Genomic DNA, 25,276 nt, shown 5'->3' with positions numbered 1-25,276 from the left:
GTGTTTCTAAGTAAACTATTTCCTGTTCGTATTTCATGGTAATGGCAGAAATGACGCCCTTTGTGTTTGCTCCTGCAGGGATGTGTAAATGCCCAGATGCTGGCCCAGCGTCAGCGTGAGTACCTCAGCAACCACTTACGTCAGCGCCAACAACAGCAGCAGCACCACGCACATCAGCAGCGTGCTATCATGATGCGGACTCAGGGCATCAACCTGCCGCCAAACATGCCCAGCGGGGGCGCTGCTCCCCCTCCGATGCCTATGGGTGGTGCCAATCCCCGGGTGACTCAAGGCAACATGCAGCGGTTTTCCTACCCAGCCTCCAGCTACGGTACAGGCCTGCCGTCTCCACCTCCTCATCCTCATCCCAGCTCCTCCAGCCCCTTTTCCTCCCCTCTCTCCCCAAGTCATCTCCTGGCAAGCCAGGGCATGATGGGAAATGTAGGCGGGCAATACAGCACCGTAATGAGCCCGCCATCACAGCACAGTGCCTACCAGTTCAACACTTCAGGTATTGGATAATTGTGTACATTATGGAGGATGTTTTCACTTTCGGTGGTGGTGATCACCTATCCTCTCTTTGGATACTATTTTCCTCAAGTGATTACAATAAAAATTGATTTTGGGCTAGACCATTTTTAGTGTGAAAAAATTGTGAATTCTTTACTGCTACATTAGCGTCTCTTCTACACCACCATACCTTAACTTTCACAAGCCAGAAATTATGTTCAAAAATCATTAATATCTTTTTAAATTGGTCACAATCTTTTGTGTAGTTTGGTCAGATATTCCAGTGAATATAATTTCTATAAGTCTGAAACTGACTTTTTATGTTTTGTTTTTATAGTGAACATGAGCTTACATTCATCTTATGTTCACCGTTGTGTAGGAATGAGCCAGCAGCAGCAACACCAGGACCCAGTGTCATGCTTTCCTTGTAGGGCTGGCACACCGCAGAGCCCCCTGCTGTCCCCCAGGATGGGGCAGGGACAGAGCCCCATGTTGCAGCAGAACCAGGGCCAAACACAAAGTCAACCCCAGGCCCCAAACCAGGGAGGTCCACCAAGCTACCAGACTAGCGCAGACTTAAATGGATGGTCTCAACCTGCAAACATTTCCACCAGCAACAGGTAGCAGCGGATTCTTCAGATGTTATGTGCAACATCAAAATCACAACATTTTTTTATGGTCTGCATTCTCTAAAACTGTTGTGCTTCACTCAGTGTGTACCAGCACTCCCAGCCTCAGTACTCAACACAATCCAGTGCTGGAATGTACAACAGTAGTGGCAGCATGAACCTGGGAGTCACCATGGCCAGCAGCAACAGCATGAATTCGGTGTCAGGACAGATGGGTTCCATGAATGAACAGGTGAAAAAAAATCACTGCTTCATATACAAAGATACTCTGGTTTATAGGGCATGAAATCTGGAAAATCTAACCATCCATTCCATCCATACCAAAAGTGTATATTTTCAGGAGTAATTAATTCAGTAAGTAATTCAGGAGTTATATCTTGGTTTGTTCGTGTCACTGTTGGTATAGGTGAGCAACAGCAGCCTAATCCTGGAACAGTTTGGAGGGATCGATATGTTGACCCAAGAGACCACTGTCAACTCGGTTAGTAAAATGTTATTTTCCAACTCTTTGCTTAATCTAAAAAGACACACAGATATAGAACTCAATTAAATATACCTTTCATAGAAACAGCCCTCAAATGTTCCCTTGTGTTATTTCTTTAGGCTTAAAGAAAAAAAAATGAAACTCCTGCACTCTTTAAAACCTGCAGTGGAATTTTATTGAATTGAGTTTTGTTCTTTTTTTTATTTGTTTACTATTAACCTATTATAAGTTGTGTGAAGCTTTTTTAGGGGCTTAGATTTTTATGGAACTTAGCAAAATTTATGATCTAGTTAATTTCTTTCCAGAATGCTACTTAAACCAAAATCTGCTATTACATTGTCCTGCTTAAAGTTTGCCAGACTAATAAAAGCAGTATTTGCCTGTTCTTACTTTGTAAGGCAACTGAATTAACGTGGGTTTAGGGAGATCCCAGTTAAAAAAAACATAAAAATCTTCCAACATATTAAACTGATCAGTTTGGGGGTGAAACATTGTTTTTAGACTGATCTGCCAACTAGGTTAAAATTTAAGCACAATGATTTGGTTTTAGAGAAATTGGTGTAGATGCTCCAAATTAGCATCCATGCTAAAATAATTTGTTTCATATCATCTATAGGTTATGTGCCTTCTTAATGAAGTTGTCTAAGTATTGAGTCTGCTTCATCTTCAAAAGTATTCTTCGTGATATCTATGCATGTAATTATACAAAGGAAATAAAACTTTCCCTTTAATTATCATAAAAGAAATATTTAGAGATGAGCAATAACAAAATAACTGTGCCAATATATTAAAAATACAAAGGTTTTTAAATTTCTGAGAATTGTTCATCAGCTAATAAGCTTCATTTAAGGTTGCTTCACTATGTGATTCTGGTGATTCTGTGTTTTTGTAGAATTTTTGCTGACCATGGTCTTGGTTGGGACAAGGTATAACACACCGACCCATGCTAAAATATCGACACCCACTGAGCTCACTGGAAGTATGAAGACAGTGAAGGAAACACTTCTCCCTCCTGCAGCCAACCTAGAGGACTAAGGATGGAAGAAAAATGCAAAAACATCTAAACTTCACTCAGACTGGCTTAGTTCCTGCTTCGTGAATTGTATGCAAACATTTTTAGTTTGAAATTACAGGAAAACTACCATCTGAACCATTCTGACAACAAACACAGTTGTGGGACAGTCATGACAACAGAATATCATTTCTGATTTGGGGTTTTCAGGAACACATTTTAGTCATTTACTTTGGTTTAATATGTTCCATTTAGCTTCATTTTCCTTGCAGACAGAACCATCTGCATATTTCATTGTGATTTACTGAGCTGTTTACACAACCAAACAGATATCACCTAACTTCACATGAAGCGCAGAATTCTTTCAAATAAATTTTACTGGCACTTATTCAACTAATAAACGAAAAAACACAAAGGCAGCTTGGGCAGAATTAATATAAAAATAAACTTTTTGTCTTCAGAATGCAGTATGAGATTTCCTGCTAAATATTTTGGCTCAATAAATTGCTGCAGTAAAACCAGCACATAAACTGTATATAAAAGAAGTTTGGATAGTCAGTTTGATGACACACAGAGGTTTATGAACTGTGTACAATCTGTAGTCCAGCTGCTGACAGTGAAGGTTTGCTGTAAGGATGGGGTACATTTTTCGAAACCCAGGTTTGATCCTTTAATGTCCCTGAGGTGATGATTTTATGGTTGACTGCTATGTGTGTGTTAGCGTGTATGTGTGTGAAACTCAAACTGTCCCAATTTCACACTGTATGAAATGAATCTTTTGCTTTTTTTTTTTTTTTTTTTTTAACTCCTGGTTCTATTTTAGAACCTGACTGAACGTGAAAAGGACTATATGAAAATTTTACAGTTATTTATAGTTTTAAAGATGTTTTAGAGATTATTTGTATGGAAGAAAATCAATTATATCTTTAAGAAAATCTTTTGAAATGGTACTCGATGTTAATTTTAAAAGTAATATATATTTGAACTGCTGTAGTAGACAGGACATGTCTCCCCTATTTAATGACTTTTCAAATAAAGCTGAATGTGTATAAATAGTGTAAATAGATCTTTATCCCTCCTTTTCCTTAAGTGGTATCATAAAGCAGCAATTTAGAATTTAATAAATGATCTTTAGAGTAGAAATATGTCATGAGTTAAATTAAGCACAGTGTCTCTCTTTATTCAAACAGACTTCCTGTTGGATGTATTGTGGTGAAGTTTGATACAAAAAAAACAAAAGCCTCAGCTGTACTGTAGTGCTCAACTGTATGTGGGGAGTGCTACTTATTAGCATAATCTCGCTATTAGTATGCTAAATGTTAGCATGTAGCTGTGAAAAATGTCCAACTTGCGTTTTATTCGCATATTAAATATTTTTCTGCCATTGCAACTAAAATACATGTGCAACCAACAAAACTCCACCCTTTTCCAAATGTTCTGCTTAATCACTCATTGAGGAACAGCTTTTTTGTTTTTGTTGCTCTTTTCTGACAGTCCCTGTATAGTGTATCTTCCATGCGTTTCAGTGGAGTGGTAAGAGACACTGATTTAGGCAAGTAATGCTGCATTATTGTTTTTCTGTGAGTTTAACACTGTTGGCACACATAATTTGTATTCTCTCACATGGCGTGTATACTGTGCATGGACATCACTACGGTGGTATTCACTGCTACAAATCTTGGGACAACTCATTAATAGCCTTACTTATCTCATGCAATACTATGCAAATGCTCACTCTACGCAGCTGAAGATACATTACCCTACAGATGCTAAAAACTGAAAATGAAACTGATCAGCATGACATTTCTAATACATTGGTTAATAAATATCTGGAAACTTAGGTGCATTCATAGAGCATTGTAATTGTATTACCTGATGATCCCTAAATACAAAACACAGACAGTGATAAAAGCAACATACCCCTGTCATTTTGTAGTTGACACTGTAAATCCCACACCCTTGATATCAATATACACACACTATTCAAACTAAAAGCAGCATTCATACTTGAGAAAGCATTCATACAAAGAAATTACATGAGTTGATGTTCCACAAAGTCATTTAGAGTTGCTAACATTTAGACCTGTGTAATATGCAATTTTTAATATGCCAACTTACATGACACAATAGGACACAGCTTTAATAATTGTTTTCTACTTATCATTTATGCTCCTGCAGTGGGAAGAAATCATTACAAGATTTCAAACTTTTAATCTTAAATTGAAAATGACTCAGCTGAACTGCGGTGTTCGACTATCGTTGGAGGGTATGAATGCAATGTTAGTTAATTGTTGGCATGTAGCAGTAAAATATATGTCAAAATTTGTGTTCAATTTAATTGTACTTGCAATTACACCAACCTTGCCCAAACAAAGTAACATTTGCAAGCAACAAAACTCCACTCTAGTGTGACTTTTTACAATGGTAGCCAAGTTTAGCATAAGGATGTTCATACTTGTTTTTGTAGTTTTTCTAGAATCTTTTTGTCTATTTCATTTATATGCTTGATCACCAAAAGTAAATCATTAAAGAATTTTTGTACTTCAACAAAAACGAACTTTTCTCTCAAAAACTGTTTGATTAAGAGCCTTTACAATTCAAACTGATATAAAGTGAGGAACATTTTGGGAATATCTTAGCCACGTTAGATTCAGTGCCATTCATCAGAATCTGTTTCATAATGATTAACTTTCGTGAATGAAACTCAGTGTAAATTCAACATGTATTTCTTGAATCCCCTGTTTCTTCTTTATGGACATGTTTAACATACTGTAACCCTGAGGAAAACTGGGAAGTGAAAACTGGAACACTGTAAAGAAAGTTGGAATTTAGTCGTCTCCCTATTACTATTATTATTATTATTATTATTATTATTATTATTATTATGGTCATTATTACTTTGTTCACTGTACAATAACATGTAAAACATCAAAGATTAAATGTAGGCCATAGAAATGTTCTGAATGTCTGAAACACTCAGCGAGATTAAGGTGAAGATGAACACACTGTAAATTGTCTCCAAATGTCTTATGTGAAGGTAAGCTGTTTGTTTTGATTTAAACTGAGACAAGAATGCATACTGGATAATTTTGTATATTTTTATCAGTTGCAAATAACTGTATTTCATGTATATATGTCTTAGCCTTTTGATTTTCTGTCGGTGTTTAACTGTAAGGTTTTAAAGAGCATGTTCGTCAAACTCTGCTGACTTGGTGATGCTCCACTTTATGCAGTTTAAACAGGAATCTTTGGTTTCCTCACAAGAAATGAGACTTTACATGCTGTGATAAACTTCTTAAGGTTTGTTATGTTGGCAAATCCAACTGTTTCTCATCACATTGTTTGTATGTACTGAAATACACCCTGAATAATACATTGTTTGTTTTACGTTCCTCTTGGCTATTTAGACTAATTAAACTACAGTGGTCCATATATTATGGTAACAGTATGGTAGTTTAGAGATCCAATGTATTATCTGGTGATTCTATTTAAAAGTATGACATGGTTTTGGTCCATAGTATTGTGATTTTCTTAGCTTATACCAACAAATGTAATATATTTTCCCAAACCAAACATTTCAACTCTAAAGAATGTTTTGAGTATTGAGAAGAGGGTTTATATGCGGAACCTTCTTTTTCTGAATCTGTTTTTTAACAGTAAATTGCAGTCAATAAAAAACCCAGATTGGAAAAGACGCCCAAAGGACAGGCACAGAAGCTGAGCACTGAAACATTTTTTAACCTGCTAAAAATATCTCCATCTGTCTAAGTACTTGCTATGTTTAGAAGAGTTTAACCACTTTATCTCGCTGCTACACACCCCTTACCGATATCAGCGGGCTCTTCCTCCAAAAGCCAATAAACTACAAACATTTTACCTATAGAACTCAGGAGCCTCTGCCAATTAGTTTTTGTATTGTTTTGGAAATGTATTGTTTTTACATACGGGTTTGGGTTTATTGATGTAAATACAATTTATAGTCTCTTCAAGGAAATCAAACCATCCCATTTAATAGAATTCAAATAAAAGCAACTTTTAAAATTAAGATTTAGATTTCATATATAATTTGTGAAATATATTTTCAATGATCTGATGTTTTTTGGGCATGGCGGTCGCACAGGCGTAAATATGCATGAGGCCTTGGTCCTCAACGCAGGCTGTCATGGGTTTGAGTGTACGGTCAAGAAAATAATAGCCAATGGTGCTCTAAAAAAATATTCAAAAAACTGATGTTTTTTTGTCCTTTGTTTACATGTTTTAAATATTTACATTCAACGTTAAATCTAAAGAGTAAATTTAATTTCACATAAAAGTAAGAAATTACACAATGTACTTCCCCTGTTGCTTATGTTTTTAACTACAGATTTGTGTTAATTCAAAATTTTCAGTCCTTTCAAATAGTCTCAGGATCATTAGAGTGTGACTGTTTTCTAGTATTATTTTAATGTTAACTGCAATAGACACAACAAAGTTGACCGAGGCCAATGTAAAATATTTAATGCTATAAATAACAAGTCAACCAGAGAGTGTCGGGGGTCAAATTTGGTATTTTTAAATCTCTGCTGTGCAGGTAATATTTAACACCATAGCATCTACACAGTCCAGTTTAAACAGTTTATTTAGTGAGGTTTTACCCAACTGTTGTTCATCCACTTTATGCAAATTGTCGACTCTGATGTTGCTTCTGCCAATGCTGCTTGTTGATTTCTGATTGATGCCACTGTAAATAAACTATTTTTATTGAGCTGATTTGCCCCTGCGTTTTATTTCAATTGTGTCGATTACCTGTTTTAGTAAAAGGCAATTTCCTCTATTCACCAGCTGGTGTCGCCATTCTACTTGTGTTTAAATCCTGGTTTTGAAGGAAAGTGATACAAAATATTTCAGTTTCAGTGCTCAGTGTTATAACAATAAAATTAGCACAACTCTCTCCATGTTTTCTGTCACAAAATGTTTTTATTTGTATTGTATGTGCTCAGTCAGCTAAGAAACTAATTGTTTAGGCTGTGTTTCCTTCCAGTTGCTACTCAGATAAAACCAACCTATATGTTTCTGAATTTCACTGAGATCCAAAAGTTTGTAGCTGCCAAAAATAGCATGTAAGAGGTATGAATTTAAATAATAATTTTAAAAAAAACTTTGAATTTTTTTATTCAAATGTGCACTTTAAAGTAATTTAAAAAGACAAAGAAAAAAAGTGTACACAAAAATATAGGGAGGCAAACAGCTTAAGTGGCTCCTCATTTTAGATCTTTGACTGAAAACTAAAAAGAGGAGGAGAGGGAAGTATATCACAAACCTAGGCAAGAGCCAAGCACATCTTTTTGTGCTGCAGGCATAATTTTGCAACCAGTCCAATGCCCACAGCATGACCCTTAAAATCCAATACTGCCATGTTCAAGTTTTTAAAAATCCTCAAACAATCCAATTGGTCATGAGTATAAAATGAAGAAAGTGGTTGATTTCATGCTACAGCTGTGAGGGAAGGGAACATGCTGTACTTGCAGTCAGTGAGATAATGTAGAGCCTTTAAGAATAACCAAAGGCCATGAACCACCTCACTGTCTCTCAAACACACTAAAGCCATTGTGATCGTTTCAGACTGATATTGATATTGTCATATTGGAACATTGGCTTGTTCAAGGTCACTGTGAAAATATTGAGTAGTATATTTGAGACTTTTGTGTCTGTAATCAGCTCCTTGTTGCAGCAGTTGCATAACTGCATCCAGCAATCTATCCACTGTGTCAGCGCTCCGTGCCATAACAATCCTCTTGTGTTTTCAGTGTTTGGATTGTGAAGAAAGTTTGGAATTGAGACTGATAGTGAAATACTTCCTTGCTATGAAGTTGTAATTTGATGGAATTTCCTCTCCCTCCCCATCATGAAAGTGATCTCAGCCCTAATTGGTGCTCTCCGCTGTCAGTCTGGTGGATACCTGCGTCAGAGGCTTTCCAACTTTGGCTTCGGTCTCTATGCCAGATCCTGACAGCCAATGGCTGACACAAAAAAGGAAGACCTATCACTCTGCTTCCTTTTCCAAGACTCAAAGCAGAATTTTCATTCAAATATTAGAAGGGTACATACTTCAGCAGTTATGTATCTACAGCTACAAGCTAATAAAAATGTATTTTTGGAATTACCACAGATATATTTTTAATACCTATGTTTCTTTTTCTGTTTTTCATTTGCATTTGTTTTGTAAATTGTCGTTGTTTTTTGCGTTTGTGTATTTGCATCATTTATGTGTTAGCGGTGCATTTTGTGTTTGCAGCATGTTTCACCATTGCTGTGCGTTTGCACCTGTCGGCCACCATGAAAATGAATCAGAAATGTTCAGAGAACACAACAGTAAAAAAGAAAACTTTCACAACTATAATGTTTTACAACAAACGTAGGAGAGCAAAACACTACAACCGAAGACATATTACAAAACAGAACCTCTTAACAGACACATTGACGTTTCAAAATGACAAGAAGAAAACAGAAAATAGTTTTCAGAAAATTCATCAATTAAGATCATAAAAAAAAAAAATGAAACAGACAGTGAGAGTGGAGAGAACGAGATAACAGATAACCATAACATTTAAGAAAACACAACTAGTCCCTTCTCCAATTTGTATCCGTGTTCTGTACCCACACCCACCTTTTGGTCTCAACCTCGTTCTTGTGACAAAACAATAAACTCAGTCAATACAAATCATTTTGGTAATAAATAATTTTAATAAGTTGTATAGCTAGATGATCATAAAAATGCCATAATCTATATAATATAATAATTTAGATTTTAATTTACCTGTAGAATTTTTAATGTCAATTGTGGTTCTGATCCCCGTTTTGGACCACTTGAATCTTATTAAATATGATGGATTAAAATACCTGAGGAAGGGAAGATAACAAGCTTATACTTATAAGAGTCACATGACCAAATGTCCTTGGAAACTTACTTTAAACTAAACAAGATATAAGAGGAAAATAAAAATAGTTCAGAAGAAAACACAGGTGTTTTGCTTTTTAATTTATACGTTGCTCTTTGCTTCCATACAGAGATGCAATGGAAACCCTTGCTCCTTCTAAGGAATGGAGACAGTAATCTGTCCTAATGTAGGATCTTTGAAGGGGAGGTGGAGGAGGAGGGGGGCGGTACCCGCTGCGGCCCTACAACTATCTCCTTCTCTTCTGCCTCAGACACCCCCAGTGTTGTTCTCCGATGGGCTTTCTGAAGAATTCATCTAAACCTTACTGACAGCCGCGAAGAGACCCCAAGCAGACTGAGAGATGGCTGGAACGACGGGACCGAAGCGGCAGGACACCAGGAAATTTTTCGAGAATCTTTCTGGCGCTGGAAAATCCATCGCAGTGCTGACCAGCGGCGGAGATGCTCAAGGTAACAGAGTTGAGTTGGACTGTAAGTTGTGCCAACTGAAGTCAGAATCAGTGCGGGACCAGTGAGCTGACAGAGGAGAAAAGAGCATCTAACTCCGCTCCATGCTGTCAGGGCAGTTTCTGTCCAAGCCGTCTGGTTACTTTCACGTTTAAAGACTTACTATCTCTCCCATAATTTATTGAGATTGAAGTCTATCAATTGCTCGCGTGTAATTAGAGAAACACTGCAGACACGCATCTGTCCGATAAAGGATGCATTTGGCTAAGCTTGTCCAAACTGCGCATTGCCCATGGAACAGGAACTGTGTGTGCTTTAATATCAGCGCGCCACAACGCGTAGAGAGGAGAGAAGTTCCTGTTGTTTAATTTTCACATTTTTCAAATAATATATTTTACTGTTGATACATGGATTTGGGTGTCTGCTCTTGAATCTTCCCGACTATTACGCAACAGCTTGCGCTCACCCTCCAGTGTCTCTTATTTTTTGCGCGGATGCTGCAGCATTCTTCGCAGACGGTGATGTTATAAGTTTAGATAACGACTCGCAGTCTGCTGCAAACATCGTCAGGGCACGACTAAAGGCTTGTGCATATATTCAAAAGCGGATACAGTATCAACAGGTGACTGTTTAACTCGTATCTCTTCAATGCAAGGTGTCTTAAATATGCACCGTCACCTGCTTAATGCATGTATGCACAGAGGGCGCAGGCCCGTGAGCGCATCCCACAGGGAGGTCGGCATTTCAATGTATTAATGCTCAATTTCCATAAAAGATTCAATACGATCCCGCAATGCGAGTAAAGCAACAATATGTGACAGGATTGAACTACTCTCCAACTTATTTCTAATTTTCCTTTACTCTAGATATTTTGGGTCTTTATTATGATTTAGAATATGCATTATAATCTTTTTTCATATAAAAGTTCTCAAAGAGGGCTCTATCACATTCATCAGCTGTAAAATGGTGTGGTTTTGACTTCCTATCAGCTGTTATTTTTTGCCTCAGAAATAATTCCTCTTGCATCACGGAGGCTGAGTCACGACCGGGCCCATATCAATTTGTCTGAATAAAACAATCTACACCCGGTGGACCTTTTCGGGGTAAAAAGGCTTACTATTGCTGCGAGATTTTGCGTTTTTATTTTGAAAGCATTTGGAATCTACTTCCTGAGACCTTCAGTGACTTAACTTTGCCTGTCGCTGAAGGTCAAGCAGTGTACATGAGGAGCAGCGAGTATTTACAGAGATTATGTGATGGAGAGATTCAATTCAAATATGTGGTGCCAAAATAACATAAAAACAGCATTTAAAAAGTTGATTTTTAGAGTAATATAATAAATACAACGTCATAAATAGTCAATTTGAATGATTTATATGTAATCAGGTCTCCAATTGCATCCATGCAGCCTGCACAGAATGCTCCTTAAATCTCATTAGAGTGTGATTACTGATTGGCTCTCCATATGTATAGAACAGGCTGTACCCTGCCATCTACAACACATATGCACCAGTTAAACCACAGCTATTGTTGGCTGTTACACAACACCGTGTGCCTATGGCCTGCTGTTGTGAGTGCAGGGATATGCTCTTTCTCCATTGTCAATGCCCCTGCTGTGTATCGTGGACTGCCTTTGTATTTAGGACAGGCTCCTTGTGACCGCAGCTGAGATTTAATTATAACGGCACTTTTAAAACTGTGAAGCCAGTGTGAAAACGGTGCACATAGACAGACTTATTGAGCTCATCTGGGAGCACTGAGAACTGTCTGCATCTGAAATCTTTCATCGGCAGCCTTGGGCAAATGCTACTTCAAAAGCAATCCAGAGTTTCCCTTCCTGCTATAAACTGTAAATGTGATTTTTATATTGTATAAATGCTCAACATGCACATGCTTTCAGCATTTTGATATTAATCTAAATCAAGTATTACCATGCATTGTATGCTTCAAAGTGGCCATCATTAAGATGTAAGTTCTTAGGCAGAATCAGTAATCTCTTACAGTGACATAGACGTCCCTTAAAGAGAGCCAGCCAATGCTTATAAAGCATACAGACCCTCCGTTTAAAGTGCCTGTGACACGCTTTTCCCACAAATGCAAAAATCTAAAGAAAACCTCTTAATTTTGAAGAAGTTTGGCAGTAATTGACATATTAGGATTAAAGACGTGATAAAAGACAATTGTGACACAAAATAAGCATATTTCGTTGTTAAATTTTGCAAGTCCAAAGTCCTCAAAAATGACGTGAAATGGGAAGTCTCCGGTCATTCACTGTGTGAGCATCAATAATAAACTGTTCAGGTAGAAGCCAAGTTACGTTAAAAACAGCATCAATATGGTGAAACGGTGCATTGCCAGTGGTCACAGCAATACTACGGCAGCAGCAGTTAGTTTGCACTACTTTCCTGAAGTGAATATCAGAGCTGGAAGATTGACGAGGGACAGATGGGCTGCACCAAGCACAGCAAGTTGTGATCAGAGGACTTTTCATCAAACTGCTTCGAACAAGAAACCTCTGAATTCGCAAGAGAAATTATATCAGAGGTCGGTGATAACTTACAGACGAAGGAGAATGTTGAAGCAGATGCTATAGCCACGCTGTTCAGTGCATCTGTAGTGAAAAGACCACCAAAGAAAAGGTTGTTGTTGCTGTTGCTAAACGGATCAAGGCTCAGCAGGTAAGAACACTTCCTTGTCACAAAAGTACATTTAGATATCAGCAGTTATTGTTAATAATTAAAAATCCGAAATTATTATTTCAATTATTAACAATAATTTCCCAAAATTATTATGAAAAAAAGATAAATTAGGCAATTTATCTAAATAAATGTTTCTCTAAAGATTCTTATATAAAGTTTAAAAAAAAATTACCCACCAGGTAGAGTCTTCAGATCTTGAATCATCTCATATCTGCTGCTATTGCTCCATGCTGCTCACTTTGCCTGTTGTTGTTTCACTCAGGGCCGTATTTACTGTAACCCTGGATTTACAATGGATCTGCTCCGCTGCGAAGCCCTACAAGAAGCATACGTAGATTGTGCAATAAAAGCCAGTGATGAATATGATAGCAAGTTCAAAGCAACTTATTCTGTGGAAGTTAAACCAGTTAAACTGCTTCACCTTTCGTTTTATGCATCCTGATATTTTCATGTGTTTTGCTCTACAATGAATGAGTTCACTGAGTGCAGCGAAGCTATATTTATTGCTTAGTTTGGTGCATTTAATGTTTACTTGTTAGGTTTAGAATACCTTAGTTAATGTTTATAAGCCAGTAACTAAACTAATAGATGTAAACAATTGCTAATGTATACACGTGTATACATAAATATATGTGTGCATTTATTGATATAGCGATATCTAGTCCTTATTTAGTGAATTAGTTTGAAAATCCGGATGTTGTGGTCATTCTGTTTCCTGGTGGTGTGGTATGATTCATGCATTTTGACTCTGGCCGTGCTCCAGCAACTGGCAAAAATAGGCTCTGGTTGAATTGGGTGGCCGTCTGCACGCTGCAGCACTTGTGCTCTGCCATCTGATGACAGCTAAGTTTCTTCTTCTGTTTCTGATTCCTCTCTCTGTGAAAATGACTGAAATATATCCAAAGAAACATCAGATTCTTTGCTACTGTCTGTGTTGTCAACCATTATAGCTGCGGTCAGTTTACCTGACGGGGTTCCCCTTTGATGTCATAAAAGAGCGCAAAGGAGTAGTCTGGAAGTGCCTTTTTAGTGAAATTTATGACCATATATCTCAACAACTGTTCATCTCAGTGGCATGAATTTACTTTTTAAATATTTTATTAATGTGTCCTTTCCATACATGTAATTGGATTTATCATAAATATTTGATGTCACGGGCACTTTCAACACTTTTGTTTTGCTTTCATTAAAATCTAAGTCAGTTCATTTTTGTACTTTTGACATTTTTAAATTCAATTCATGGTTAATTCTGTAAGAATCCTCAATCATAATTATAATAATATGCTTGAAAGCTTCAGCTTATTGGTGGTGAGGAATGGTTCTCACCACCAATAACAACACACTGGGATTTACAAAATATGACTGAAACTGCTGTAAAGTTGTAACAGCAAATTTGAAATTGGCATGTTTTTTATTATCATGGTTTAGTGTGACAAAACTTCTTCTTCCCACAGTCCAAAATAATAACTGCTAGGTTAATTAGTCTTTCTAAATTGCCCTTAGGTATGAAAAGGTGTGTACATGGTTGCTTGGCCTGTGTGTCTCTGTGTTACAATGCGATGGACTGGCAACATATCCAGGGCGTACCCCGCCTCTGGCCCATAGACCGCTGCAGATATGCACCAGTTCCCCCGCGACCCTGTACGGAAGAAGCGGGTATAGACAATGAGTGGATGGATGTTTGCAATCTGCTTGTCTGCAACGAACTAGTTCCCAATATTCAATTTATATAGCATTTCTTGAATACCTATTTGTTCAATTAAACTATTGTTCTTTGCTTCCACATGACCGAACGGTGCCATTTAGCTTCCCCGATTGCTGATTAATGACATTCAGCTTTTGAACTACTTAACTGTTTGGCAACAGTAATATCAATAATAATAAACTGGTTAAAGATGTTCTATATCTTTTGGTTTCAAATCTGGAATATCTTGCTGATCTAAAAGCTGCAGTTGGGTCAAAAAACACATAAACACAAAGCCACTTACTCACTGCAGAGAGAAAAATTGGTGTGTAACCCTTCAATTGATAATTGCCTGTTCTTTTTTATTTATCTGTAGTATTGATTTCTCTAAAACTCATTAGGCCAGTCAGTCAGTCAGTCAGTCAGTCACTCTTCTCTTAGCAACACTTGCAGTTTATTGCACAGCTAACTGCCTCAACACACAGCCCACCCACTGGGACATTGTTTACAATCTGCACGGAATCAAAAGGAGAGTTTGTTTCAAAAATAACAGTTTAGTGACTAAAGCGACTAATGGACAGAGACTAATTTTTAAACATATAAATAGCTTCATTTAACATTCAAACAAGTCTTTTACAGGAAATAAACCCAATATAATTACAAAGTCATGTGTTATGAGGAGCTAGATTTTTGTTTTTGCGCTTTATTTTAGACATTCTTCCAAATCAACACTCAGCGAATCATAAGAGGGCAAAATCAGCTGGAGATTCAACAAAGATTTACAGTTTTACAAATGAACTGCTGGGTTAGATTTAGATCCTCCAACATCCCAAAAATGTTACTTTAGATAAAATGGTCTCAGTTTTGGTTAGCTGTGGAAAATGATCAAACAATGCTTGGATAGCACAATTGAAGGAATTCAGCACACAAGTCAGTCAATAATGACAGGTAGCTAGAGCACTTTGTAAATGTATTTATACCTGTTAAACTATTTCTAAATTTGTCACATCACAACCGTAAACTTAATGTTCAAGGTTGAGGTACTGTAAAAAGGAAGGAAAAACATACAAAAGTAAATGTTTTGTAGAACCACCTTGAGTGCAACTACAGCTGAAAGTATTTTCGCAAATGTCTTTTCCAGCTTTCTTTGCTACAGAACTTAAGCTAAGCCAGATCAATTTAAGTAGTTCACTTTTAACACGCAAAAATGCTTTGATCAAATCTATTACATTATAGCGCTGATTGTTTGTTTTTATTATGGTACTGGAAGATGAACCTCCGCCCCAGTCTCAAGTTATTTGAACCCTCTAACAGGTTTTCTTTCTCCCAATTTAGCTCCATCCACCTTCCCATCAACTATGAGCAGCTTTCATGTCTCCTCTGAAAAAAGTAACCACACAGCACGATGGTACCACCACCATGTTTCACCATGGGAATGGTTTGTTCAGTGTTAACTTTCATCTGCACATAGTATTTTACAGAGGTGGGTGGTAACTAGTTACGTTTACTCAGTCACATTTACTTGTGTAACTTTTTGAAAAAAAAATTTTCTTCTAGGAGTTTTACTGCACTGTACCTTTTACTTTTACTTGAGTAATATTATTTTAAAATATTGGTACTCTTACATGAGAAGATTTCTGGCTACTCTTTCCACCTCGGGTTACTTCAGCGAACGAAGAACAAATGTGTTTTTACTAAATATGCCACAGACACACACCATTACTGTTTGTTTCTGTGTGAGACTTCTAGTTTCAACACAAGCTTCACTGTTCTAATATTACGTTCCATCTACTGAACCTACTGTACCATTTGTAGGTCAAGTGAATATACAGTAAACAGTACCTGTTGTCAGTAGAAGTACTTTGCTTTGTTGTAAAATATAGCTACTGTATGCATTGGTTTCAAAAGTTTCATGTTGAAAAAATCAGATTAGGAAAAGTGTTGTTATTTACACTCACCGGCCACTTTCTTAGGTACACCTGTCCAACTGTTGGTTAAAGCAAATTTCTTATCAGCCAATCACATGGCAGCAACTCAATGCATTTAGGCATGTAGACATGGTCAAGAGCATTTGCTGCAGTTCAAACCGGGCATCAGAATGGGGAAGAAAGGTGATTTAAGTGACATTGAACGTGGCATGGTTGTTAGTGCCAGATGGGCTGGTCTGAGTATTTTAGAAACTGCTGATTTACTGGGATTTTCAGGCACCACCATCTCTAGGGTTTACAGAGAATGGTCCGAAAAAGAGAAAATATCCAGTGAGCGGCAGTTCTGTCGGCGCAAATACCTTGTTGATGCCAGAGGTCAGAGGAGAATGGCCAAACTGGTTCCAGCTGATAGAAAGGCAACAGTAACTCAAATAACACCTCATTACAACCAAGGCATGCAGAAGAGCATCTCTGAACGCACAACACGTCGAACCTTGAGGCAGATGGGCTACAGCAGCAGAAGACCACACCAGGTGCCACTCCTGTCAGCTAAGAACAGGAAACTGAGGCTACAATTCTCACAGGCTCACCAAAATTGGACAATAGAAGACTGGAGAAACGTTGCCTGGTCTGATGAGTTTCGATTTCTGCTGCGACATTCAGACGGTAGGGTCAGAATTTGGTGTCAACAACATGAAAGCATGGATCCATCCTGCCTTGTTTCAACGGTTCAGGCTGGTGGTGGTGGTGTAATGGTGTGGGGGATATTTTCTTGGCACACTTTGGGCCCCTTAGTACCAACTGAGTATTGTGTCAACGCCACAGCCTACCTGAGTATTGTTGCTGACCATGTCCATCCCTTTATGACCACAGTGTTCCCATCTTCTGATGGTTACTTCCAGCAGGATAACACGCCATGTCATAAAGCACGAATCATCTCAGACTGGTTTCTAGAACATGACAAAGAGTTCACTGGACTCAAATGGCCTCCACAGTCACCAGATCTCAATCCAATAGAGCACATTTGGATGTGGTGGAACGGTGAGATTTACATCATGGATGTGCAGCCGACAAATCTGCAGCATCTGTGTGATGCTATCATGTCAATATGGACCAAACTCTCTGAGGAATGTTTCCAGTACCTTGTTGAATCTATACCACAAAGGATTAAGGAAGTTCTGAAGGCAAAAGGGGGACCAACCCGGTACTAGCGAGGTGTACTTAATAAAGTAAGTGTATTTGTACCATGCTTTTACATTAATATATAAAATACCAGAATTTGCACATAACTTTATATTGTTGACTGTCTAGTTTCATAATATTTTAAATATTAACTTTCACATATAGAAGTATGTGAACGTAATGCTACTCTTATTTGAGTACACTTTTGAGCCACTCTTGCCACCTCTAGTGTTTCACACATAGGCCAAAGAATTCAATTTAGCCTCATTTGACCAGAGCACCTTCTTATGCATTGTTGATGTGTCCTCTCCGTGAATTTTACATACTGCTAACTGGACTTTTTATGGCTTTCTTTACAAAAATGACATTTTGTTGCCACTCTTCCATAAAGGCCAGATTTATAAAGTGCTCAAGTAACAGCTGTTTTGTCAACATATTCTCATGTCAAAGTGGTTAATCTCTGTGGCTCACCTGAATACAAGCAATGTATAAAACTAAAAACAAATTTGACCGCAAAATGGTTAGCTCCATTGTGTGAGCACGCAAGATGGAAGAAAAAGAAACACTCAATACGTCTGAAAAATAAATGTCATGTTCGACAGATGTTAGGGTTCTCATTGGTATTTAGATCCATTTAGTGTTATTAGTATCTCTCTATATTAGTTCATTCCATTGCATTGAGTTTCATAGTTCTTTCTTATGACCTGCTTTGTGCATTTTGGTTTTGCTTTATATGTTGGGATTAGCCCTTATCTTTTGGTTAGTTAGATCGAGTATTTCCATTCAGTTACTCCTGTGCCATTTATTCAACCTTCAACCTTGTGTTCTGTAAGTCTACCAGTTTCATCACTAACTACTATCTCTATCATGCCTCTGCCCCTTTCCTGTTGCTGATTGGGTCATCATCAACACCTCCAAATATGACAATACATTTAAAAAGAGAAAAACTCAGGACTGAGAAGGTGCTGGTAAAACCTGCTTGTGCAGCATCAGAAATGATGTTCTCTAATAAACCTCTTAGGCCTCCACATGCCAGCTGGATGTACAAATTACACACAAGTGGGGCTCTATTTTCAAAATAGGGTGACTTCTGAAGGCAATTGGTTGCACATAATTTCATTTAGAGGAATCAGAGTGAAGGGGAGAAAATAAAATGCATGCCTTACTTTTCATTCTTTGTTACCCATTTCTTTCCTATTCACATCAATATACTACTTTCTGTTGGTCTGTCACACATCTATATAGAAGTCAACTGACATTCCATTTGTGTTTGTAGTTGCAATGACACAAAACAGAAAAAAGGTTAAGGGGCATGAATACTTTTGTAAGGCATTATACATACTATTGAATTTTATCCATAAAATGAGTAATTTTGGTGTAAAGAGACAGACTGCTAAAGGCAGATATAATATTACAGACGATATTTTGTTAAAAATGCTATTGGACAACAGCAACACCTTAAAAAAGATGATAATGGTTACGCTATCATGTTATCTGCCTGTGTGTACTTTTTTTAAATAACATGTAGCGACATTCATATTGTTCCATTATAAATATGTCTGATTTCATTGCTTCCTCTCAGCCTTGTGAAATAATTGGTGGTCAATCCCTAACATGTTAGAATTAAACTAATGTGTGTCACTTGTGACTTTTAGAAACTTGTTCAAACACTGGATTATATGACCTATGTTCTGTCCTTATACTTTTCCAAATTTTAAACCGGCTTATTTAAGCTGCCTGATGGTTGTTATTGTGCTTTGACACTATGCACTGTATGTAGGTCAATTGAGGCTGTTTGATGGTTGTCCTTGATGGAAAATAACTGGGCCTGGTTTAAACTAATGAGCTGGGCTGTGTCACTAAAATGGGAACTTGAAAATTGCTGCTGCCGCTCTACTTTTGTTAACACAGCTCACCGTATACCACTGTGCAGCTTGCTTTCATTTATAGCTTCTTTTGAAATCATGTCCAGTAACATAGTTTTTAAGATTTAGGGTCTCAAACGGATCTCATCTTGCTTTAGCAAACGTCAGATCGCATCTAAAACAGCATTCATGCTCTCATGTATCAGTGACTAAAGGTAAACAGTAAAAAGACGCACAATAATTAATTCCACTGCCTTGTTGTTGTGGGCTTCTGCTATTCTCTGCCAAGTTTACTGAATGAGCTCTTGTGATTACGTCTTTGAGCAGTCTAAAGAATGAGGTCGCCATCCAATGAGTAGTCACATCCCATACACATTGCAGACCAGAGCCAATCAAGGGGATGGGCCGTTAGTGCCGGTGTGTGTCGTGTTTATGTATTTACAAATAAAAATACTCGAGTATTCAGAATGTTAAATATGAGACTGAGGTGTACAACTCGAATAGAAAAAGAATGATTTTCTACTGAACCAATAACGTTTAATGCAATTTTGGATCCTTTTTATATAATTTACACATGACTTGTGTTTATTAACTTCATTTGAGCTCTAACCTCTGAATTTAAATCATTTGGATATTATCATTATCCACACGATAAAATATGATTAAAGCAGGATGATTTGATTGACTGCACAAGTTCTGCACATAATTAAAGACAGGCACCGAATTAATCAGGTAAATGTCTATCTAAATGTTTCCATAATTCAGATAAAAAACATAGGAAACATGAAACCTGTGTTGAAGTTTTACTTTTTAGCTTTTATGTTCTTTACAATTTTCACCTAAACGAAGAAGCTGAAAGTTAGGATTGAATGGTCTATTTAATCAACAGTAGGTTTTCAATCATATTTAATAATCAGTAGAAGTCTTCATGTAGACATCTTTTTGCTTTTTATTATTTACCTTTAAACATTTTGAAGTTGTTTAGGCTGTGGGTATTGTTGTCTTTTTAATATTTTTTCAGATTAATTTTGCTTGTGGATGGATTTTGTTAAAAAAAATACTTTAATAAAAAACCTCACAAACATTCAAATAGAAAATAAAGTAGATGCAAATACAAAACACATTTATGCAATAACTCTAACCGAAAATTACAACTGTTATGTAACCCCAAATCCAAACTAAAACTGGGTCTCAGAAGCCATCAAGTCAAACAAATCTAGCAGGGTTGCAGGCAGAGACACTAAACTGTTGGTGAACAAGAGGAAACTGAGCGAATGTATAAAGGAAAGTCATGGATTAACATGATGTGTGTGACAGTTAGCAAACAGAGACCAGGTGTCACACGTCAGAGGTTAACAGAGGAACACGCTCCACAAAATTAAACCAGGACAAAAACTGACTAGACCAGAGAATGTCTACTCTGAAATGTGTAATACCAAATTAAAAAAAATCACTATACCAGGAAATATATGTCTGTTCTTTACAGGAAGTCTATTAATGTGCACATTGAGATAAATGCCACACAGTACTGTGTAGCTGCAATATTGTGAGAGAACATGTTCTACAGACCCTTGACCACAGAATGCTGTAGGGTCAAAGCATATAAGTGTCACAGGAACATTTAGCAGCAGCACAGAAAATGTTCCACTGGACTATAGATGTAAGAGAGATGAAAACAATGATTTTTTTTAATCATGCATTTTTTCCCTACTAAATAAATGTACTCAAATTAAATGTTGAATTTGACTGTGAGACTGTACAACTACATCAAAAATTAAGTGATTTTAGCAACTTTTTCATCTTTGCCAAAACATTTGGCCACCTCTGTACATAGTTATAAATCACATTTCCTTTACCTTTAGAAATTGAGGAAAAATCAGTTTATGAGCACTCATGGTGGTTTACACTATAGTCACATTTACCCAATCACACTCATTCTGACACTAATGCAACTCTGGATTAAAATCCCTGCCCGGGGTCACATCTACATGTGGCAGGAGGAAGCTGGAATCAAACCCACAACTTTTGGATCACAAGACAACTATTCTCCCCACTGATCTACCTTTCTAAACAACGCTAAGTCAATACGGAACAATTTAATCCTAAAATCCCAGTTTAAATCCACATCCACCTCAGATAAACAATCTAAGGATAACAACTAATACATGAACAAGCTGATATCTTTTGATCATATCAAGCTGTTTATGTAGAACTGCACTACCTCTGGGATCCAGCCTCATTCGGAGATTTAAAGCCTGTCTCATGTCTAATTGCACTAAAAGCTCTGACGGCTTCTTTTTGTGTCTTGGCAAAACAACCTCAGGGTCACTCCTGCTCTCTCTCTTGTCTCAGCTTCCCTCTGTTCTGACCTCCTTTACCGTAGTCTCCCTCTTGGTTCTTGCCACTCCCTGTTTATGCTGCTGTTTAAGCTTGTTTAAAGATCAGGACATTGAGGTCCATCAGTAGATAGTTAACCAAGGCTTATATGGTGTCAGGTGTTCCCTACATGAATATTATATTTACAGGACTTATGTGAATGGAATTTGATGGTATTTTACCTGAAATTAATAAAAATGTTGCAGCTGAAATTCATTACATAATTTCGTTTTAATAACCCTAACCCTAGTATAGTATGGACTCATGGCTCATGTTTGACACAGTATCTTGAACGTTTTCACATTTTGTCATGTTACAGCAATAATCGGATATGTCAAGTATAAAGTTGTGAAATAATGCAAGCTCAGGTTTTAAAACAATATTCCAAGCTTTAAACAACAATCTGTCATCTGAAAATGGAAAGAGTGGAATACAAAAACTAACCCACCGAGACGCTTCCATGCACCTAAACACAGGTCAGGCAAGGGGAGCCAAAGTGAATATGGTAACTCTGGAGGAGCTGCAGATGTGCATAGCGCAAGTGGAGAATCTCTCGGCAGGATCACAGATCTGGCCTTTATGAAAGAGTGGCAAGAAGGAAACCATTGTTGAGAGAAGACCATAAGAATTCATGTTAAACGTTTGTCACAAGTCACGTAGAGGACACAGCAAACATGTTAAACAAGCTCTAGTCAGATGAGACCAAAGGTATTTTTTGCCATCCCTATTCAGTGAAGTCCCCACTCAGCATGATATTCAATAAGACCATATGTGGTAGAAAACTAACATTGCACATCTCCCTGAAGACACCATTCCTGCTGTTAATGGTGGTGGCAACATCATGCTGTGAGGATGCTTTTTTAAAGCAGGAGCAGAGAAGCTGGTCAGAGTTAATGTTCAGGTCAAATGCGTTAAATTCTGGACACTCCTGAAGGAAAACCTTTAGAGAATGCAAAAATCTTGTGTTTGTTGTTTAGTTCAGTTTGTAGCAGGACCGTGACTCTATAGATTTAGTCACATTTGCAATAGATCAAAGGATGTTTTATGTTTGAATGGCCCATTCAAAGTCCAAACCTATGTGGATTTGATATTCTGTGGCAAAGATTGAAAACTGATTTATCATGTTCCGATTAATATTTGTTTTTAAATCAGAAAGCATGCATCGTCTTCCTTCCACTGCAAATTGACCATTTTCTTTGTGTCGTTCTATCACCTCAAACCATACTGAGGTTTGTGGTTGTAGAACGACAAAATATGAAAAAGTTCAGCAATTATGAAGACTTTTTCAACACACTCTATCTAATCTACTTGAATCAAGAGAGTTGAATCAAGAGAGTTGTGATGTTACGGCACTTTGTTTATACAGTTTGTCTGAACCAGAACATCGTGACGTACTTTTTTCTGCATTTACAGTATAATAACACATTGGCATAAATGATGTTTAAGCACTTTTAGCTTCAATGTAAACACGCCTGTATAATAAATCAACAAGTACAGTCCTTCTTGGTTGCTTTGGGAAAAACAAGCATGAGACATAACTCATTAGTCAGCATGTAACAGATAAGGCTACTGTGTACTATATAACGCAGATTGTATGCCTGTAGCAATAATCACCTAATGAAAATATTTTTAAACAAATCCTTTGATTTTCTCTTTGTTCCCAGGTATGAATGGAGCTGTCCGGGCCGCAGTCCGAATGGGGATTTATGTAGGAGCCAAAGTCTACTTTATTCACGAGGTGAGGGTGACTTGGAGTCCAAATATGGCCTTGTGGGAGTCTGCAGTATCTGTCATTAAACTTAATTCCTGATCACTAATTTATATTTATTTCAGTCTTTATAGACTAAAACCTGTTAACTAAGAAGAAATTTATGTTTCTGACCTGGGTTGGGGTACATTAACGTCAGCAAATAAAAATAAACATTTAAGGTCAATATTTCAAATCAGGCTCACAAATACAGGAAAATATATATATGGCACAAACAAAACATCATGCAACCAATGAATAAAACATAAAACCCTAAATTACAGTTGACCAAACACTGATAGAAACTTATTTTAAATTATTTCTTAGTTTCATCTCTTTTATTGCTAGATATTTTTTATTTTAAAGATTAAATTACGCAAAAATTTACATGACACGCATGATTTTGTCAGTGGAAGGTGACATGAATGTATCTGGTAATGTCTTTTCTTGTTCCAGTATTTTGTATTAATTATTTTTATTAAACTAGGTAATTCTAGAGCGTTAACATGTGGTATTTCAAAGATTAGAACAGCTGTGAAATGTGCCTGATTGGAAACTGCACCAGAACTATTTCCAGTTTTTGGAAACCGAATTCTGTGCTTCAAGTGCTTGAAATAACTCAATTATAAATGAAGCAAATGGACCATATTTCTATCCTGTACATGAACTTATTTTTAGAGGCGGTCTGTTGTCTTTGTTTTCAAAATTAAATGTTTATCGTGTTTAAAAGAACAGTTAAATAATATTTTATCTGCTGAGAAGGAAACACCTTTAAATCTTTTTTTCTTTGTTTGGTGGTTAGAGGGTTTTTGGTCTACATTCTATGTTTTTGGCTAGAGAGTCATCAGAAAGACATCTGATCCCTCTATGGTCTTTGCATGTATTTATACCTGCAGTCAGCCTGACAGGTGTGTGCGTTTGCACAGATACGGTATGTTTTATGTAGTTTGCATGTTATTTAGGACCATTATCTTGTCCCATCTGCTGAATTTAATGATAGAGCAGTTGACAATAAATTGATTTCTTGTTTTACCACAATTATTGACAAATAATATATAATTATTTTAAAATATGTTTATATGTAATGAAATCAAATATGTATTCTTATAACTCTTAAAACAGCTCTTCAGTGGCTATTCCAGGGAAAGAATTAAATCACTTTCAGTGCACTATTTACCGAACTTCAGCTACATTGTACAATTAATACAGGTTAACAACTTGAGTCAAAAAGTACATATTAAACTGTAGGTATCTGTGTTAAAGTAGATTAATATAAAAAAGGTAAATTAACAGTAACTGTTTTCTGACTGTTGTCTGATAATGACTGTTGAAACACACAGAAATGTGTGGCTTTTAATTGACACAGCAGCAAAAACAGCGACAGGTAGAGCCAGCCTGGTCTCGGGATGGATTTAATTGAATGATCAGAGACAGGATTCATCCTTCAGTGACCGCATTTTGTTTCTTATCAACCTGGTAAAACCCCTGGGCTGTGACTAAAGACAACTGAATGCAAAGCGGTTTCACTTTTACTGTGGATGCTTCCTGGTGATTTTAAAGCCTTTGGTGTCTCTATGGAAACAGTAAGATCTCACCAATAATTGCTACAGTGTGTGATTAGGCTCTTTTAAAACATTTCTGATAGAAACACAAAATATGTTTTTATTGGAATGTAATCACAAATTAAATAAATATATAACAACTTTAAAACAAAATTTTTAAAGTTCACCTTGGAAATCTTTTCTTAGAAATTGGTTAACCACGTATTTGCTATAA

The 25,276-nt window shown here is 37.0% G+C and overlaps 2 protein-coding genes across 12 annotated transcripts in view; both read left to right on the top strand.

Annotated features, from left to right (window-relative positions):
- LOC124869909 (nuclear receptor coactivator 2-like) overlaps window positions 1-7,379 on the top strand; it is a 66,321-nt gene extending 58,942 nt beyond the window's left edge. For all 3 annotated transcript variants that reach the window (XM_047368143.1, XM_047368145.1, XM_047368144.1), the window contains 5 exons: window positions 79-511; window positions 890-1,130; window positions 1,224-1,371; window positions 1,546-1,620; window positions 2,516-7,379. In XM_047368143.1, coding sequence (XP_047224099.1) covers window positions 79-511; window positions 890-1,130; window positions 1,224-1,371; window positions 1,546-1,620; window positions 2,516-2,527 — 909 coding nt within the window. In that variant the 3' untranslated portion in view covers window positions 2,528-7,379. The remainder of the gene's footprint in view (window positions 1-78; window positions 512-889; window positions 1,131-1,223; window positions 1,372-1,545; window positions 1,621-2,515) is intronic.
- Window positions 7,380-9,766: 2,387 nt separating this feature from the next.
- LOC124869273 (ATP-dependent 6-phosphofructokinase, platelet type-like) overlaps window positions 9,767-25,276 on the top strand; it is a 60,072-nt gene continuing 44,562 nt past the window's right edge. For 4 of the 9 annotated variants that reach the window (XM_047367039.1, XM_047367035.1, XM_047367038.1 and 1 more), the window contains exons 1-2: window positions 9,768-10,022; window positions 23,418-23,491. In XM_047367039.1, coding sequence (XP_047222995.1) covers window positions 9,914-10,022; window positions 23,418-23,491 — 183 coding nt within the window. In that variant the 5' untranslated portion in view covers window positions 9,768-9,913. Of the gene's footprint in view, window positions 10,023-23,417; window positions 23,492-25,276 lie in introns of all 9 variants that reach the window. The other 5 variants (XM_047367030.1, XM_047367032.1, XM_047367033.1 and 2 more) reach the window with 3 other exon arrangements.

The sequence above is a fragment of the Girardinichthys multiradiatus genome, chromosome 6, assembly GCF_021462225.1.
Source record: "Girardinichthys multiradiatus isolate DD_20200921_A chromosome 6, DD_fGirMul_XY1, whole genome shotgun sequence".
Lineage (NCBI taxonomy): Eukaryota > Metazoa > Chordata > Actinopteri > Cyprinodontiformes > Goodeidae > Girardinichthys > Girardinichthys multiradiatus.
This window is presented reverse-complemented; position numbering and strand designations above follow the sequence as displayed.